Below are 18010 nucleotides of genomic sequence, written 5' to 3'. Positions count from 1 at the left end.
GCCCCAGAGGCTGTGGGTGACATCCCCTGATGCCACAGCTCCCCTCTCACATTCCAACAGCCACTTCCTCTCCTGCTTGGCCTTCCCAAAGCACTTGAGAACACCAGGTGTAAACCAAAGCACTCCAGCTCGAAGCCAGGATCCCAAGCATGTCACCCACCATGTGGTCACACACCAAAGGCTCTCATCACCCCTGAGCCACTCAGGAGCAATGTCTGCTCCTTCTCTGCCCCACCAGCCCAGCTTTGGGGTGAGGCCGGAGCAGCTGGGCAGCAGAGGAGAACAAGGACTCCTCCCCACAGTGCTGCCTGGGGCCAGACCCTTCCAGCCAGCACAGCTGCCCTCACTGCTGGAGAGCACCCAAAGCTCACCACAGCCAGAAGGCAGGGTCACAGGCTTTGTTCCTATTGCGTTGGGAGGAAAGGAACCTTTTATGGCAGCTGAGAATGCAGAGGAGGAGAAGCCTCTGGGCACACGTTTCAGCTCACAGAGACAAGGACAAAATAATCTGAGCACTACCCAGTCGTGCTCCAAGCTCCACCACTACAGGCAGCATCAGCAAAGGACAGACTCATCCCCAAGGCAGCTACAGCACAGCTTAGGGACACAAAGCCCAGGGTATACTGAGAAAGTCTCAGCTCCTGCATCACCAGAAAAGCATGAACTGTCTGTTATGGGCATTCAGGAAATACTGGAAGTTCTTCAGGGACCAAAGCAGGCACTGTCTATTGCTGGCACTGCTCATGAAAAGGGATGCTCAGGGGGTGCAGCCACGTGCCCATCTCCCCTGAACCCCGATACCCCCTCTGTTCCTCGCTGGAAGAAGGAGTAGGTGTTTCTTGGTTTTTACTGGGAGTTCTCACTGCCCTTACACGCAGCTCCCTTGCCCTGCCTGCGAGCGCAGCGGCCGCAGACGCTCCACACGTGTTCCCTGTGCATGGCAGGCAGGCTGGAAAATGCCAGTATTGGAACGGGTGGATCCAGCGGTTTCTGAATGCTGATCGCACACTATTCCGTTCAAGCCACAGATACTCCTTTTTGGGGGGTGTTTTCAGCTCCCTTTTCGGACCCTTCCAGCTTTCCAAGCGTCAGGCATCAGCAGTTTCTCCTCTCCACAGCCTGGTTGTTTTTCACCTTTCTGCCGAGCCGGGGCTGGTGCAGCTCTGCAGGGCCTGGCCCCTTCTTGCAGGCAGCCAGCAGCACTACTGGCCTTGCTAATGTTTGCTGTGCTCCACCTTGCAGCTGTGGAAATTCCTGACTATCTGCTTTTTCAAAGGGCTGAGGTGAAATCCGAGCAACTGAAGTGCCTGATTTTTTCATAAAGGTAACACTTTTCTTGAGGAAAGTCCAGCCTGAAAACAGGAACGCATCTCAAAGCAGCAAATGATTGCTTGTAAGCAGGCCAGCAGTGTGGTCTCCATTAGCAGGGTCTCTTTAGCATCTCTCCATCTGCACAGCTTCCATCCTGCTAGCACACCTCGAGGTGAGGGGCTCTGGGCTAGGGAGGGACACATCGGGACACAGAGATGATGAAATGCATGCCACTCCATTATAGGGAATGAAGTTCCTTCTGTGTCAGTGCCTGGAGGGTCCAGCCCCAGTCCCACAGCCCAGCTCAGCCCGGTGGAGCAGGAGATGCTCCAGGTGAGGGTGTGGCCAATGCCAGCACCATGAATCTCCAGGAATCTGACTTCAGGGATCTCAAACTGCAGCCCAGGGAGGTTCCATGGTGCCTTCAAGGAGAAGTGTAATCTTCACATCAAGTTTTGTATTTCCCATCCTGTCCTTAGTTAGTTCTTAACAAGGTTATTGACATTTCTCATTTCTTCCAAATGTCTCTTGTGAAGGAAAAAATCTCTTTGGCCACTTGACATCACGTACAGGAATGTTCACCCAAAGCAAAATGTACAAGAGCATTTGTGACCATGTTTTCCTTCCTCTCCAAAGTAAAAGCAATTAAATCCCCTTTTGGGAATGCAGACTAGCCCATTTGTAGGGTACTTTTAATTGCACCCCAAGAGCCAGCTTGAATTAATCAATGACTGGCCAAATGCTTAGACATGGGAAAACCTCAGAGAGCACAAAACAAGGTTTGGTAACAGACACCAACACAGAACAACTGCAATAAACCCGAAGGAGCTCTCAGCGTCTGTGCACAGAATCACTCCTGGCCTAGAAATAGATATAAAATTATGCAAGTTTCTTCCAGAGCATCATCACAGAATGCTTTGGGTTGGAAGGGACCCTAAAGATCACCTCCACACACCTCCAGTATCCTCCATACAGATTCCTGACACAAGTAATCACTACACTGACAAGCACAGCACATTTCCAGAGGCTGGAGGAGAAAGGAAAACCCTAAGTTTGTTTCTGTGCTCTTTCAGAGCCAGGCAAGAGCATTTAACAAAGCAGCTGCTTGACCTTCATGGGAAAGCACCATGAGCACAGCAAGGCAGGAACAGATAACATCATATTGACCTGTCTTGAGGGGCTGGCATTCACATTTTCATAAAGTGTCTAAGAAGATAAATCACTGTACTAATAATATTTGTATTGATTATCTAAACTGAAGCAGCAATCGACTCCATTGTCTCACTTCCTCTTAAATTGCTCACAGATGGGATCCTATTTCCTATTCTGCATTTCTAATGGGAACACTTAAATCACAGTGCAGAATTATACACACACACAAACTGTTAACAAAAACCCTTTTATGACTTGCATGAAAATAAAGATTTTTCACTTTGTAGCTCACTTTCCACTCCACACAGAAATTAAAAATGACAAATTATCAGCAGATCTCTATATTACCTCTCCTCGTTATTTCTGGGTCCCTAATATTTGCTGACAGAAAGGCCTGTGCTTTCCAAACTCTGACCAGTCCTTGTGTAGACTTGAAGTTTGGACACAGAGTTAAAAGGTGATTATGTTTTTTCACATTAAAGTCAAGGTTCTTTAAGCTATCTCAAGATCCAGGAGTAGGGAATTCCAAAATCAGTGTGGTGTAAGAAGGAAAATAAACAAAAGCTTTTGCTTTTTTTTTTTTTTTTTGTTAGTGCAGGTACAGAACAAGGACTGGTGCAGAGAGACTGGGCTTCAGGTGTGAAGCAGCAGGAGCTCAGGACAGCAGCTATCAGAATCAAACGTAAAGGAAATTGGCAATAAATTCATTGTTTGAAATAGGTTTGTCATTAATTAAAAAGGTTTGAATTTCTCTAAAAGTTCTCATCGTGCCTAAGCAAGGCTTTTCCCCATCCTGGCACAGGCACAGGATAAAAACTGAGAATGTCTTCAGTGTACAGATGGTTTGTATAAGATACAGTGTGTTTCAAATAGAACCTTCCAGAAACACCAGGAATGTGAGGGCAGCCAGGAGCCCTCGCTGCCCAGAGCAAGCTGAGAGCCCCAGCCCCAGCTCCATCTTCATCCTCAGCTCCATCCTCATCCTCAGCCCCAGCTCCATCCTCATCCTCAGCTCCTGCCCCAGTCCCAGTTCCTGCCCCAGCCCCAGCTCTATCCTTGTCCTCAGCCCCAGCTCTATCCTCATCCTCAGCTCCATCCTCATCCTCAGATTCATCCTCATCCTCAGCCCCAGCCCCAGTTCCTGCCCCAGCTCCATCCTCATTCCCAGCTCCATCCTCAGCCCCAGCCCCAGTTCCTGCCCCAGCTCCATCCTTGCCCTCATCCCCAGCTCCATCCTCATCCTCAGCCCCAGTTCCTGCCCCAGCTCCATCCTTGCCCTCAGCCCCAGCTCCATCCTCATCCTCAGCCCCAGTTCCTGCCCCAGCTCCATCCTCATCCTCAGCCCCAGTTCCTGCCCCATCCCCAGTTCCTGCTCCATCCCCATCCCTATCCCATCCCCATCCCTATCCCATCCCCAGTCCCTGCCTCTCTCCTGGCTCAGCACAGCTCTGAGCTGCCTGAAGCTTCAGCTCCTTCCCTCTGCTTTCGAGGAGCAGCTCCAGCCCTGCCCCAGAGCAGATGAAAGGAGATGTTTTAAGGAACAAACAATACCAGAGCTCTGAGGATCGCCGGGCGAGCAGGGCAGAGCCCACAGCAGCTGCAGGGCTCAGGCCAGTCCCCATATGACTGTACAGCTGCCATGGTGAATGATCATCCCCTGCGCTGAGGTCAGCTCTGCCCCCGGGCTAAGTAAGTGAAAATAAATGGTTTAGGAGATAAAAGGTCTTTTAAAAACTTTATTTGTCTTGTCGTGATGTCAAAACTGTAATGGGAAGAGACTGGAGGCAGCGATACGTCGGTTAAATGGGAAACAGCCATCCTGATGGGGCAGCTCAATAAATTACAAAGCAGATCCCGGCTCATGCGGGATTTGGGGCTGAGTTGCACCGACAGACAAACCCTTGCACGCACCTGTTCCTGGCAAGGAAAGCAACTGGAAATACACGTGGAAAAACTGTGGAAATACAGCGATATTTCACAAGCTCAAATTTATGTTTGGACTGCATCTCTTATCTTCCCTGCAGATAAATTCTGAGCCTTCCAGCCACAATGAGCTTTGGTTTTCACTCCTCCTCGTCCTAGGAGAGGGATCAAAATAGATTTAAACTATTCCAGGAAGGGAACGGGTTAACCAGATTTCCCAAGGCAGCTTGCTGTTAAGGTGCCAGAAATACAGAGGGGAAAGAATGACTTGCTAAAGATGGGACAATGGCACTGGTATTTTGCATTTGTTTTCAGGCTTTCAGATAGAACAAATGGGAGTCATTAGTGAAATGAGTTTAGGGAGTTCTAAATTAGCTGTCAGACTGCCAAGCCCAGAGAAGTGCTATGTCAGCCATTAATTCTGGAGAGCACTGGATTACCCCAACCTAGGAAGGAATCCTGCAAAATTTAGAGTCAATTAAAGGAGGCTATTTTGCTATAATAATATTTTCCACACATATTACACCTCCTCGTGGAACAGAGCCCACTTGTACCACAAACGAAATCTCTGGCAGGACGGAGCGAGGCTGATGTCTAGACAGCTGTAATGTGCTCTCCGTGGGCAGCTCCCTGGCATCCCCGGGAGCGGCGGGGGCTGCAGGGCTGGAGTGGCCCCAGGAGGTGACACCCGATTGCCTCAGCTCCTGCTTTCCTCTACCACACCAGGAGCACATCCCTTCCCTTCCCTTCCCTTCCCTTCCCTTCCCTTCCCTTCCCTTCCCTTCCCTTCCCTTCCCTTCCCTTCCCTTCCCTTCCCTTCCCTTCCCTTCCCTTCCCTTCCCTTCCCTTCCCTTCCCTTCCCTTCCCTTCCCTTCCCTTCCCTTCCCTTCCCTTCCCTTCCCTTCCCTTCCCTTCCCTTCCCTTCCCTTCCCTTCCCTTCCCTTCCCTTCCCTTCCCTTCCCTTCCCTTCCCTTCCCTTCCCTTCCCTTCCCTTCCCAAACCCAAACCCAAACCCAAACCCTCCTAAGCCCCCAGAGCTCCCCAGGGCTCCTGTCCCAGGGGTTCCAGGCTGAACCCAGGGATCCCGGGGGATGCAGGGGCTGGCTCGGCCCCGGTGCCCGGTGCTGATGTCCCCGCTGTGCCCTGCCCCTTGCAGGCACAGGTCCATGTGTCTATTCTGTCCCCCAAAAAGCCTCCCGGCTGTAGCCTAGGGAGCCCAGCAGCGGGAAGGTTTACACAAAGGGTTTGTAACCTGCTGAGGGAGCCCGGAGCGTTTCTGGAGCGGTGATGGAATGGAGCCATTGGATCCTCGGACAAACACGGCCCGGAACGTGCGGTTAGTGATGCACCCCCGCACCCCAGCACAGCCCTCGGACACCCAAACATTCCCAAATCACAGCTCCCTCCCCCAAGAGGAGCAAAGGGCTCTCGCACCTCTGCGCTGAGGCTGACACCGCTCAGTGCCCCGCCGGACAGCAGGAGCTGGGGACAAATTAAACCAAAAACCCCATGGCTGTGAAATACAAATGAGGCAAAAAATGCCTTCAGCCAAGCAAGAGAGCTCTGCCTGCCCGGATACACAGGCCGTGAACAAACAGGATAGAATGTCTTCTGCCTTTTGTGAAATGAAAATAAATGAAAGGATCTAAGGTTTCAGGTCACTGATCCCTCTCTTCCCTATCTGTACCATTTATCGGAGGTAGAATATAAAGGTTCCAGGTCCTTTTTTTTTTTTTTTTTTTTTTTGTCAGCACTTTAATGGTTGTTTTTTCTCCTTCACCCTTTCATTTTCTGAATGAAAGGACCACTTAGGAACCTGTAAAGTAATAATAAGCTTATAATAGGAATATTGTTTTTCTGGGCCAGTGCAAATTCTTTCTGAATAGGTCGAAGAGATTAAAGTAAAAATGCAATTTGTAAATAGATCAGCCTTTTAATTAGTTTATAGTCTGTTAAGAGATAATATTTTGCTCGCATAGATCATCTGTTATCTAAAGATCTCAGAGCACTTTAGGAACATCAATTAAGCCTTTTAAAAAAACCAACCTTGGGAGATAGGTAAGTGTATTTAGATTAATTAGTGTTGCTGTGAGCAGCAGGCATTATTATTAGATTTAATTTAGTCCAATAATTGACTTATCTGTTAATGGATTCTAATTCATCTGAGAAGGGATCAAATCCATCTGATTAAAAGGATTACATCGACTCAATTAATTCTATTAACTGACTTAATTTGCCATTTAATAATCTGACACACGGGGCCGGATCTTGGCCCTAAAGAACACATAAACCAAAAATTACACAGCGGCATTATTATTATAATTATGTGCATTGCAGAGCATGCATTTTGCCTTTTGCACACCTGGATAAAGCAGCCCAGGGGGATTCCTGTGGCAGGAATGTGGCAGATGCCACCCTGCCCGAGATGTGCCACCCTGCCCCGGATCTGCCACCTCCCCTCTGCTCTGGGCATTCTCTGAGCCAAGAGGTGAGAAGTTTTACAGAAGCCAATAAACTCTGCAATAAAAGTAATCTCCCTTCAAAGGCAGGACAACCCTCCAATTTGGAAGCTGGATATGTGCAAAAAAAAAAAAAAAATTAAAAAAAGCATCTGGACACTGTTGTGAATGTAAAGGAAGATGGCAAAGAGGTGCTAAAGCATTATTTGCTCCGCTGTATTTAAATCAGGATTGTGCTAATTGCTGGTGATGAGCACCAGGACCTTGCCCTGCAGAGCTCCCCACGAACCCCGAGCCGGAGCGGCCTCGCCCCACGCCACCTTCTCCTGCCGGGACCGGGATGTTGGGAGAATTCACGGAGCCAGCTCACGGGCTCCTTTCCCCGTGTCTTTTGCCTTTCCTCAGGCATTTCTCAGACGTGCTTGTCCTCCCAAAGCCTCCCCAAGCTGCGATCCCTCGGACAGCCCACACCCCTGGGCAGGAGCCGGGGGGCCGGTGCCATCCGCGGGCGGCACAGCCCGGCCCTGGCACACCCCGAGGGACCAGGAGAGGGAAAGGGCAGGGGCACACTCAGCCATGTGGGAGGAGAGGTGTCCTCCTCCAAACGCAGACCTGGCCGGCAAGACGGAGATGTGCATCAGAAGTTTGCCACTGTTGAGGTCCCCAGACCCGGTTTAAGCCTCTCTCTGGTCTTGATCAAAGGTTAGTCCCTAATAATGCCTCCGGGGGAGGGGCTCCTGGCACATAATGAGCACTGTTCATGCCTTTGTGTCCCGGTTGGGCTGGAACACAGACGGTTCTCACTCCAGTAACTCTGACATCTCTCCCCCCTCCGCTGTCCCAGACTGGAGCTTCCCGTGTCCCCCTCACTGTCTCCCCGACTGTCATGCTCCGAGTGCTCCGTGCCAAGCAGCACCAAGAGATTTCCAGAACCTTCCACAGGGCTGGGGCCGAGAGGGCTCCGCAGCCCCAGAGCTTTGCTGAGGAGGCTCCGGGAACGGGGCTGGGGCTGCAGGAAAACAACTCCGGGAGCAGGGCTGGGGGACAGGGAGGGTGGGGGAGCGGGTTTGGAGGCAGGCAGGGATGCAGAAGAGGGGTCTGGAGGCAGGCAGGGATGCAGGAGCAGGGTCTGGAGGCACTCAGGGATGCAGGAGCAGGGTCTGGAGGCACTCAGGGATTCAGGAGCAGGGTCTGGAGGCTCTCAGGGATGCAGGAGCAGGGTCTGGAGGCACTCAGGGATTCAGGAGCAGGGTCTGGAGGCACTCAGGGATGCAGGAGAGGGGTCTGGAGGCAGGCAGGGATGCAGGAGCAGGGTCTGGAGGCTCTCAGGGATGCAGGAGCAGGGTCTGGAGGCACTCAGGGATTCAGGAGCAGGGTCTGGAGGCTCTCAGGGATGCAGGAGCAGGGTTTGAAGGCAGGCAGGGATGCAGGAGCAGGGTCTGGAGGCACTCAGGGATGCAGGAGCAGGGTTTGAAGGCAGGCAGGGATACAGGAGCTCCCGGCCGGGAATGTCGGGCTCTGCCATGGCAGCACCGCCCTCGGCCACGCTCCCGCTCCCGCACGGATTTGTTGTTCAGACACGATTGCATATGTATGAAGGGGACAAGACAGGCTTTGACACATAAATTAGCACTTGTCAGCTGCTCCCGGGAACATTCCCTGCTGCAGCCACTGTAAATGCCGCCTCCCCGCGAGAGCAAAACTCCACGGGCACTGACAGGCGCCGGGGCAGGAGCGTCCCGGGCAGCGCCCGGTCTCCCGCTCACAGACCAGCTCAGGAGCTCGAGTGCCACGGAATGCACAGCCAGCAGCAGCCAAGTGGCACTTTTCACTCCTGCCACATCTGGAAATTCGGGAATGACAAAGGACAAGCTAATGAGACCTCAGGGCAGGGCTTTCTCTGAGAGAGGGGCTGACCCCACAGCGGTGCCTTAGGGTCACTCCCTCCCTGCCAGGTGCTCTCTGGCTGTCCTTGGGGTCACGCCCTCCCTGCCAGGTGCTCTCTGGCTGCCCTTGCCATGGCACAGCTCAGTGGCAGCACCTCCCTCAGTGCTCAGCCTGTACCTCAGTGGGAACAGCCAGTCCCACATTATGACCTGCTCCTCCTCAGCTCCACCTCAGCAGTGCTGCACCAGACAATCCCACAGGAATGGCCCAGCCAGCAAACTCACACACACAGCTCTGCACATCCCAAACACCAACAGGAGCAGTGCTCTCAGCAGCCCCAAAATCCTCCCAGGAGCCTGCTGGAGTAAGAGCATCTCAGCAACAACCATCTCAGAATGAAGAATTACAGCACTTTTCAAAGCCCAGCCTCTAGCAGCATTTCCAGCATGCTGCTTGTGTGCAGATCACAACAAGACCAGTTGAATGCACTGCTAGAACTGGGTAAATATTGTTTTTCCTGCAAGATCACACACTTGGAGATTCAGCTTGAGCTCTGGGTACTCTCAAAGCTCTCAAAGTCCACCTTCAGTTCAAACCAAATACCCCACCACCTGAAAAGGTGAGAGTGCTTCATTCAAACACTGGATTCACCCAGTTTATGGGGAAAGGACTTCCCCACTAATTTAGGGATCATTTATGAAATGCAGTAAACACACTGTGAGCTCATGGCTTATTCTTCTCTTCAACCATATACCAATAAATTGGGGCATGGCAGGACTGTGGGAACTGCCTGAGCTGGGAGGCAGCACCAGCAAAACAAATCTCATGGTCCTAATCTGGAAAGGGTTTTTTTTTCCTTTTATTTGTTTTTTATTTTGCTCTTATTATTTTTCTCCCAAGAAGTTCTAGCATTACACCCTGGATTAAAGTCTTTGACCTGCAGTCAGTAAATATTCTTACCATATTTATCTCCATCTTCTCCTTTGGCACTGATCCTCCTGCCGAGCACCTGGATGTGCTTCCCGCTGGTCCTGCTGTAGAGCTGGTAGAGCCGCAGCTGCTTCCTGCTCACATCGTCCCTCGCCCGCGTCTGGTTCTCCACGTGTATCCGAAAATCCACGTTCTCCTCAGCAGCAAACATCTGGGACCACGGGGAGAGAGAGCAGACCTTGAGCACAACGAGGCTCTGGGGCAGAGGGGCTGCACACCAGCCTGCCAAGGGCGCTGGCACTCAGATCTGGCTGCCCTGCACCTGGCACTCAGTGTAGTTCCACCCTGAGCTGGTCTCCACAGTAAACCAAACCTGGCGGTTGCAATCAAACTGGGGGGTCTCGAATAAAAACTTCTGCTGCTCCCTGCTTGGATTTAATCCTGGTCAACCTCAACAGAACTTTGCAGCATTTGCAGTTACCTGTGGGACACCCAGGCAGGAGGAAGAGCTCAGGCAGGCAGTGCTGCATGCACCAGAGCTGCAGTAAGCACCCGAGCCAAAGGCCAAGCTCAGCACAGCAGGTTCCAGTGATGCTGCGGGATTGCCTTCGGTGCTGCCTCTGAAATCTGGGATTTTGGTACCTGATGTTTTGAGGGAAAGTGATCTAGCTCTGATTTTGCTGCCAAAAGCCCACAGGGAGCTGAAGGCACAGGCACAGGCTGGGAAAGGGAGGCTCAGGGCAGTGCTGGGATGTTCACACCCATGTCAAAGGTGGTAGACAGGGCTCACAATATTTGCCACTGCCAGAAACCAGCACAGGCAGGAGCTGTGACCCAGGGCTGGGGATGTGAGAGAGCAGCAGCCCCTGGCAGAGGGCATGGCAGGGTGCCACAGCTGGATGCTGCCAGAGCTCTGCCAGCACAGAGCTGGGCTCTGCTTGCCCTGACTCCCCAGGCACCACAGCTACACCTGAGCACAGCACGCAGGACTTGGCTTTTGACAGAAATCACATCAATTTCTTTTTTCCTTGCTATGTCTTTCCTTGCTTTCTTTTCAAATCCAATTGTTGCAAAGGATGCTGAACTACCAAACCCAGGGATATTCTAGTCATGCTGTCAGTCTCTTGTGCCCACAAAGCAAGGCTATTTGCAGCTAAAATTCTGGCTCCATCATTTTAAGATTTAAAGCAGATTTTAAACCAAGATGACGTCGTTACATTGCTTTCACCACATGTTAATGAATTTCACATTTTTCTAGGAAAAAAAACAAAACAGGTGGGATTTGAAGTGGGGGGAAGGGTAGGTTGCTTTGCTTTTTTGGAAACTCCCAACAGAAAATGCAACCTGTTTTCCAAAACATGTTTTAATTCTCTTCTAATTATCTCTGGAGCACTCACACTGCAGAGCCCCAGCCCACAGCTGCAGTGCCTTGGTGGGCCCAGGAGCACCCAGCTCAGTGCTCAGCTCCAGCATGTCACCAACACACCTTTGTCACCACTGTCCTGCCTAAGCACCCCCTTCCTTTGCCAGCAGGGCTCCAGCAGCACAGGGGGTGTCACAGGGGGTGACATCTCCTCCTCCCCTGTCCAAGGAGCTGGCAGCATCACCCTCAGGCAAGCCCTGAAGCAGCTGATGCAGCAATCAGCAGGTGATGCTGACCCAAAACACAGCCAGCCTAGTCCATCACTCCATCACTGCCCCAGGAGGTGCCCAGCTCTGCCCCAGGGCAGAAATCCTGGAGGAGAACAGCCACAGGCTCCCCTTGCAGCTGAGCTGTCCCCTGGCCAGGAGCTGTGGTCAGAGCAGCAGTGAAACCACCCGGATTTAGCTGCCTGCTTAAAGATAAGCTCACACTTAACCACCCTGTGGAAACAGGATGCTCTGCTGGAGGGTGGCCAAAGGGAATTAACCGTGCCAGCCTGGGCTGCATCTGGCATGCACCAGAGAATATCAATACCCAAAAACAAAATTTCATGCAGAAATTATTTCATGCAGAAATGCAGAGTTCATTTAATGAGATAAAACCTGTTTGATCATTGCTAAAATCTGCTCTCACAGGACCCCTTCCCTACAGGGTGCACTCCCTCAAGCAGCAGACTTCTCTGAGATAAGGAAGTCCATGTATATATACCATAGGAGAGACTCTTCTATAAATCTCACAAAAATTAGTAACATATGTCTCTTTTGGCAGCTGATTGCCAACACTCAGTCAGGGAGGTCACCTGAAACCAAGCACATCCACCCCCAAAGACACTTGAACCCAGAAATGTCTAAAAGTCCTTTAAACTGAAATGTTTTCACTCCTGTTCACCAAAGCAGGTTTTCCTTTTTTGTTTTCACCATTGAAATGCTATTACTGTACATGAACAATTCTACACAGAGTGAGAGCCCTTTTCTGCCTCTCAGTCTGATCTTCCACAGCTCCATGCTGGCAGCAGAACAGAGCCTGGGTCAGAGCTCCACACAACAGAGCGCTGAAGGGAAGTGCTGCTTGCACCTTCCAGCTCCTGAGGGACACAGGAGACAGGACTTCTGCAGGATTTGGGGTTCTATTATGGTCTGTCTGCCCAACTGGTACATGCTGCTGTCTGTGCGTGCTGGTTTCAGCATCTCAGGACAGTGGTTTTGTGTAACTCCATCTCCAATTCTTTGGCAACAATTTATAACCTGCAAAATCCCAGTTGTTAAATCAGAGCATTGAATTTGGTTTCATTTTCACTCTTCCTCTCTTTTTCTTTTTCATCAGTTCCTTATCTGTTTACTATTTATTTGTCACCATACCTTTCAGTGATAATGCACAGCTGCAAATACAGTTGGCTATCCAGAGTTTGTACAAGGGAATAAACAGCATTTCCTTTAAAAACAATCATCACCTCAAGCCCCAGATCACCAGAAATGCCTCACTTCTGAGAAGAAGCTGCTGTCCCTCGTGTGCTGTCCTTGCCCAGTGACTCCAGGTGGAGCATTCAGTCCCACCTCCCTTGCCAAAGCCAAAGGAACCAGAACCGACACCTGTCTTCTAGCGAGTCCACAGCAGGAGTTTCTCGCGCGGCTTTTCTGCCAAATGATTCTCAAATAAGAGTGGATTTCGTTTTAGATGGCTTTACAGCGATCCTTCAGCCTAAAGAATGAGCCCCCTGTTTGTCAAACCCCAGACAGAGGGTGAGGGAAGGACCATTCTGCTGAGGCAGCCTCAGGTTTCACTGAGCACTAATCCAAGACAAGCTCAGGGGCAGCACAAGCCTGCAGCAGCAGCGCTGTGATGTCAGCCCTGCCAGGCTCCTGCCCCATCCCTGCACTCCCAGATGTGAAAGGAGCAGTCCCAGCCCCGCCAAGGTCAATGAAACCCTGCCCGTGCCAAGCCACGTTCCCGGGATTTGGCTTTCCCCCCAGCCAACCTCCACGCACTTTGGATTTTCTATTTCGAGCTTTTCCAGTAACAGGGGATGTTAATCTGTTATTGTTCATGTCATAAAGCGTTACAGCATGAGATGTCCAAGGCCCACAGAATGGCCAAGTTAGCTGGGAGCTGGGCTTCACAATTTCCTGGTGTTTTGCTATTTATGCCACGGAGCACTCAGCAGAGAGCAAACCATATGTCACTCCCCAGCTGAACCAGGAATACCAAACCCCTCTCGCTAAGGACCGTGCCGATTGCAGAAGATAAACAAATCAGGTTATTCAAAGTCCTCTCAAACCATCTGATAAGCAGGAAATACTTATTACCTTTCAGCCATCAAATCAACCTAATATTAATGATTTTCTCCATGACCTTCTAAACACATGAAAGTTAACTCAATTAAGGTCAACAAGAGGATATCCAAGACAGATCTCTCTCAAGCCCTCAAAGGCAAGTAACAAACCACTCTGCTTCCCTGACTTTGGCAGAATTCCTGCATGCAGATCCCAGCAGGATTTGCCAGCTGCCCGTGGCACACAGTGAAACACAGCACACTCCTTTTTCCTCCACCAAGCTGCAAAGCCAATCCACCACCAGGATGTTGTTACCTTCGTGCCACAGGGGAGTGGATGAGCAGTGATTGGGCGTGGACCCTCTGGCTTTAGGAGCAGTTGGGAAAGCAGCTCCAAGCTCAGAAGTGCAGGGAGGGCACTTTGTACACCCAGTGGGAGAGAGGCCGTGGGGCAGCAGTGCCAGAATCCCACAAATGCACCAAAGTCTTTCCAAATAACAGAACTCAGAGCTTTGCTTTGGTGTTTGCTTCTTCCTAATACCCATGGAAAATATTTGTTTTCTTGAAAAATAAATATCCAAAAATTTAAGCTTCACTCTTAGCTGTGGGAGATGTCACCATGGATGATGACTGTGCACCCTTTGGGATGGTCTGTGAGGAAGGGCATGGAGCCCTGTGGAAGTGCTTGTTCAAAGTGATCAGATATGAGATTCCACAAAAAAAACTCTACCAATGGCATTTACTAAGTATTCCACTTGAAATACTTTTTGGTATTTCTTTTTGATGAGAGCACTGGAAAAGGAGAAGAAAATGGGGTGATGGGAGGGTCAAGCCTGCCTGTCCCTTCGGATTTCAGGAATGTTAAACTTTAAGACCCAAAGAGAACACATTTGCAGGGCTTGGGAAAGTGAATGTGCTTGGATCCAAAAGCTGCCCTGCAAGCACAGCCTCCTTTCCTCCAGAGAGCCCTGTGCATTCAGAGGCAGATGGGGCAGGGGCAGACCTCTGCTCCCTCTGAACACACGAGCTGAGGGACGTGCAGCCCCCACTCAGCCACACTTCCTGCAGCCCTGAGACCTGCCAGCTGTGCCAGCGATGCCTCACTGCAACAGCAGTGCACCTGTGGGCCTTGGGATGGCAGGAACAGTGACACTGAGCCTGGAGAAACCACGAGGGAGGCTGAGGGAGTGCCAAAATCTGGAACCTGAGAGCTTGAGGAAATGAGTGTTTTATGGCCCATCAGTCAGTATTCCAGCATTTTCTAGAGAAAGATGACGCCACCTTCAAGAAAACGAAGTTTCTCCTTTTGATGGTGGAATGAGCCATAGCCAGAATGGTGAAAGTGCACCATTTATGATGTGGTGGGATTCTAAACTTGTGGCACTCTGAGAAATGGTTAATCCTGGGGAAGAGCAGGGTTCCAGCCTTGATAAATGACTTTTAGAAGCCCAGCTGGAAGCAGGACAGCTCTGCCTATGGCACATCCAGCACCAGAGTGCTGCTGAGGTGCCAAAATGCAGCTCCCAGAGGGGCTCCAACAGCCCCAGCCTCTCATCTGCCCCCACACCTGCCTGTTCTCACTGGCTCAGAACACATCAGTGCCAGCAGCCCCCAGCTCACATCACTGACCATGTCCCCATGAGCTCAGCTCCCTGTACGGAGCAGCCCCAGTGTCCCTGAGCTGTGCCTGGAGCTGCAGCACCCAAGGGGCCCAGGCTGAGCCCCCTCCCAGCACCCAAGGGGCCCAGGCTGAGCCCCTCCCAGCACCCAAGGCAGCTCTCTCCCAGTGGGAGCAGCTCCTGCTGCCTGTGCTGACCAAGGCAAAGCAGCCCCATGACCTCAGCTGAGGGAAATCTGCAGGGTGCCCCAGCTTGCCATGGGCTCTTGACAGCTTGGGTCTCCAGAAATACAGCTTAGACCTCAAGTCCTTTCCTTATTTTTCTGCAGTTGTGATATATCTTTATGATGATGATTATTGTTAGTTAATGGCTGGTATTATTTTACCATGCTATCCATCAGGCAAGGAGCAAGCAGGGCCTTTTCTTTCTTCCTTTCTTTCTTTGTCTTTTTTTTTTTTTTTCTTTTTTAATGCTTGTTATATCTCTGCTATATACTTCCTCTGCACACAGAAATATCCCTTCAAAGCTTGATATTATTGAGCAGCTTTCAACCATACCCAGCAGAGCCATGTATTCTCTGCATTTGTCTGGTCTTTGTTTCTAGGAATGAAATACCAATGGCTGAACAGTGTGACTTCATTTCACTCCTTCATTCCAATACTTGTTCTATTTCTATCCCACTGGGTCAAACTCACCTATTGTGAGACCTCACCGATTTCAATTACATCAGGGATTAATTTGTTCCATGGTGCTGAAGCTGTTAATACAATCCTGGCTGGCTCTAGATTAGAAAGGCACGGTGAGACCTCCCTCGCAGGCAGTGTGTTTAACAGCAGTCTTCATCTGCAGTTTTGTTCGGCACTGGGGTGGGGTTTTTCTTCCCTTTGTGCCCCTTTGCCCCTCTTTTCACAATCTTCCCCTTCCTTTCTAAATTGCCCTTATCAGAACTGGGTGGTCCCTGTGACTTTGGCTGTGCCTGGCCAAGAGCTGCCCCCGGGGCTCGCCAGGGAGGTCAGGGCTGAGGAACGACCTGACACCTCACAGATGTGCCACTCCAGCTCTGGCACCCCCTCTCCCCACGGAGCACTCTGCTCCACAAGGAGTGTCTGTGTCCATCCGTGTCCCCTGCACCCTGCTGGGAGAGTGGCAATGTCCTTCACACGGGCCACGCTGCTCCCTGAGAGCTCTGTGCTGCTGCCACCACTCCTCTCTGCTCACACCAGCACACACAGATCCTTCAGAAGTCATTTCATGCCCCTGTCCCTCCTCACAATATCAGTACTGCTGCACAGAAATCACAACAGGCAGAACAGCCCCAATCAAGCCCTGTGAAACCAGGGAGCTTGGCATGCCACAAGTGCCTTCACCACCTGAACAAAAACCATCTTCTTCTCTGGATGGAGAAAGCTGAAATGACCTGCCCTGCCAGGCAGGAATGAAACCCTCGCCCAGCACAGGTGGCTCTGCACAGGTGAGCACAGGGCTGAGGGGGTGCCTGCCCCACCCCAGGGCACTGCTGGCCAGGCTCAGCCATGGCACACCCATGTCTGGCACACCCATGTCTGGCACAGCCATGGCACACCCATGGCACACCCATGTCTGGCACACCCATGTCTGGCACAGCCATGGCACACCCATGGCACACCCATGGCACAGCCATGTCTGGCACACCCATGTCTGGCACAGCCATGGCACACCCATGGCACACCCATGGCACATCCCATGGCACAGCCATGTCTGGCACATCCCTGTCTGACACAGCCATGTCTGGCACACCCATTGCACACCCAAGTCTAGCACACCCATGGCACACCCATGGCACATCCCTGTCTAACACACCCATGGCACAGCCATGTCTGGCACAGCCATGGCACACCCAAGTCTAGCACAGCCATGCCATGGGCTGTCCCTGTGACATCTGCTGCTCACCCAGGGCTGCTGGAGCAGGGGGCTGCAGTGAGACCAGGGCAGAGCTCCCAGCAGGGTGTTCCTGGGACAAAAGCTGCAGCACCCCACTAAAAATACTTGCCAGCAATTTGTTCACCTCTTGAAGTGAGACCTGAGTCCAATTACTGAGAAACCTGCCAGGTTCAAAGCACTCCTGACCTTTTCTCCCCTCTCCCCAGGCAGCTGCTTCTGCGGCAAACCCGTTTGGCCACAGCAGCCCACTCCCTGAAACTGGCCAGGCATTCCCTAAACCCTGAAAAAAGGCAGAGTTATTCACCACAAGGACTTAAAATGTCAGCTTGAAGCATGGGCCTGCCAGGTTCAAGGTGACACCTCTGCTCTTCTGCTTGGTACCAGCCTAGGCAAGAGCTCCAAAAAACAGGAGCAAAGGCACAAGGCACAGAAAAGCTGAGGGATACTGAGGAGAACATGAGGGATACTCAAGGGATACTCAGGAGAACTCGAGGGATACTCAGGAAAACGCTGCCATCAGGAGATGGAAGATCATCAAAGACCAGCCTCCCCATATGAGAATGAACATTTGCAGGGGCAGCAGCTCAGCAGTGAGCCAGTGCTTATCCTGGGAGCTCCCCTCATCTGGTCCCTGATCCTCCCAGGAACACAGATCCCTGCTCCCACTGCAGAAAAGCAACTCCCTCTAGGGTAAAACACGGCAACTGCCGAGCAGTGCACGCCAGGCCAGGGCAGGACTCACAAAATGCCTTTCTGCACTGCATCTGCAAAGGAAACAGGCCTGGCCAACAGCTGTCCCCACACAGCTCCCAAGCACTGAGCTCAGGTGAGAGCTGGCTTCTCCAAGAGCTGATCCAGCAGAGATGCCTGGGGCCCTGACTGGATTATCACACATCACTCTCCTCTATCAGCTGTCCTCCCTGGGAAGGCTTTACTGACTGCACTCAGTTCCTGTTCATTCTGACAAGGTAACACCCAGTGCCCCTCTGTGGGGATGGTGCCAGGGGAAGGGACCTCCTCAGGGCTCCCTGCCAGTCACACAGGATGGAGCAGCACTTGAGCATCCTGATTTGTCTCTGTGCCAACCCTGCCACCACAGTTCCCTTCCTGAGCAGCC

The 18010-nt window shown here is 51.5% G+C and overlaps 1 protein-coding gene across 1 annotated transcript in view; it reads right to left on the bottom strand.

Moving 5' to 3' along the window:
- The window catches only part of FGF18 (fibroblast growth factor 18), a 67787-nt gene that overhangs the window by 34881 nt on the left and 14896 nt on the right, over nt 1-18010 (bottom strand). Inside the window, exon 3 of the mRNA XM_056502175.1 lies at nt 9693-9873. Within this exon, the coding sequence (XP_056358150.1) occupies nt 9693-9873 (181 nt within the window). The remainder of the gene's footprint in view (nt 1-9692; nt 9874-18010) is intronic.

The sequence above is a fragment of the Oenanthe melanoleuca genome, chromosome 13 (assembly GCF_029582105.1).
Source record: "Oenanthe melanoleuca isolate GR-GAL-2019-014 chromosome 13, OMel1.0, whole genome shotgun sequence".
Taxonomy (NCBI): Eukaryota; Metazoa; Chordata; class Aves; order Passeriformes; family Muscicapidae; genus Oenanthe; species Oenanthe melanoleuca.
This window is presented reverse-complemented; position numbering and strand designations above follow the sequence as displayed.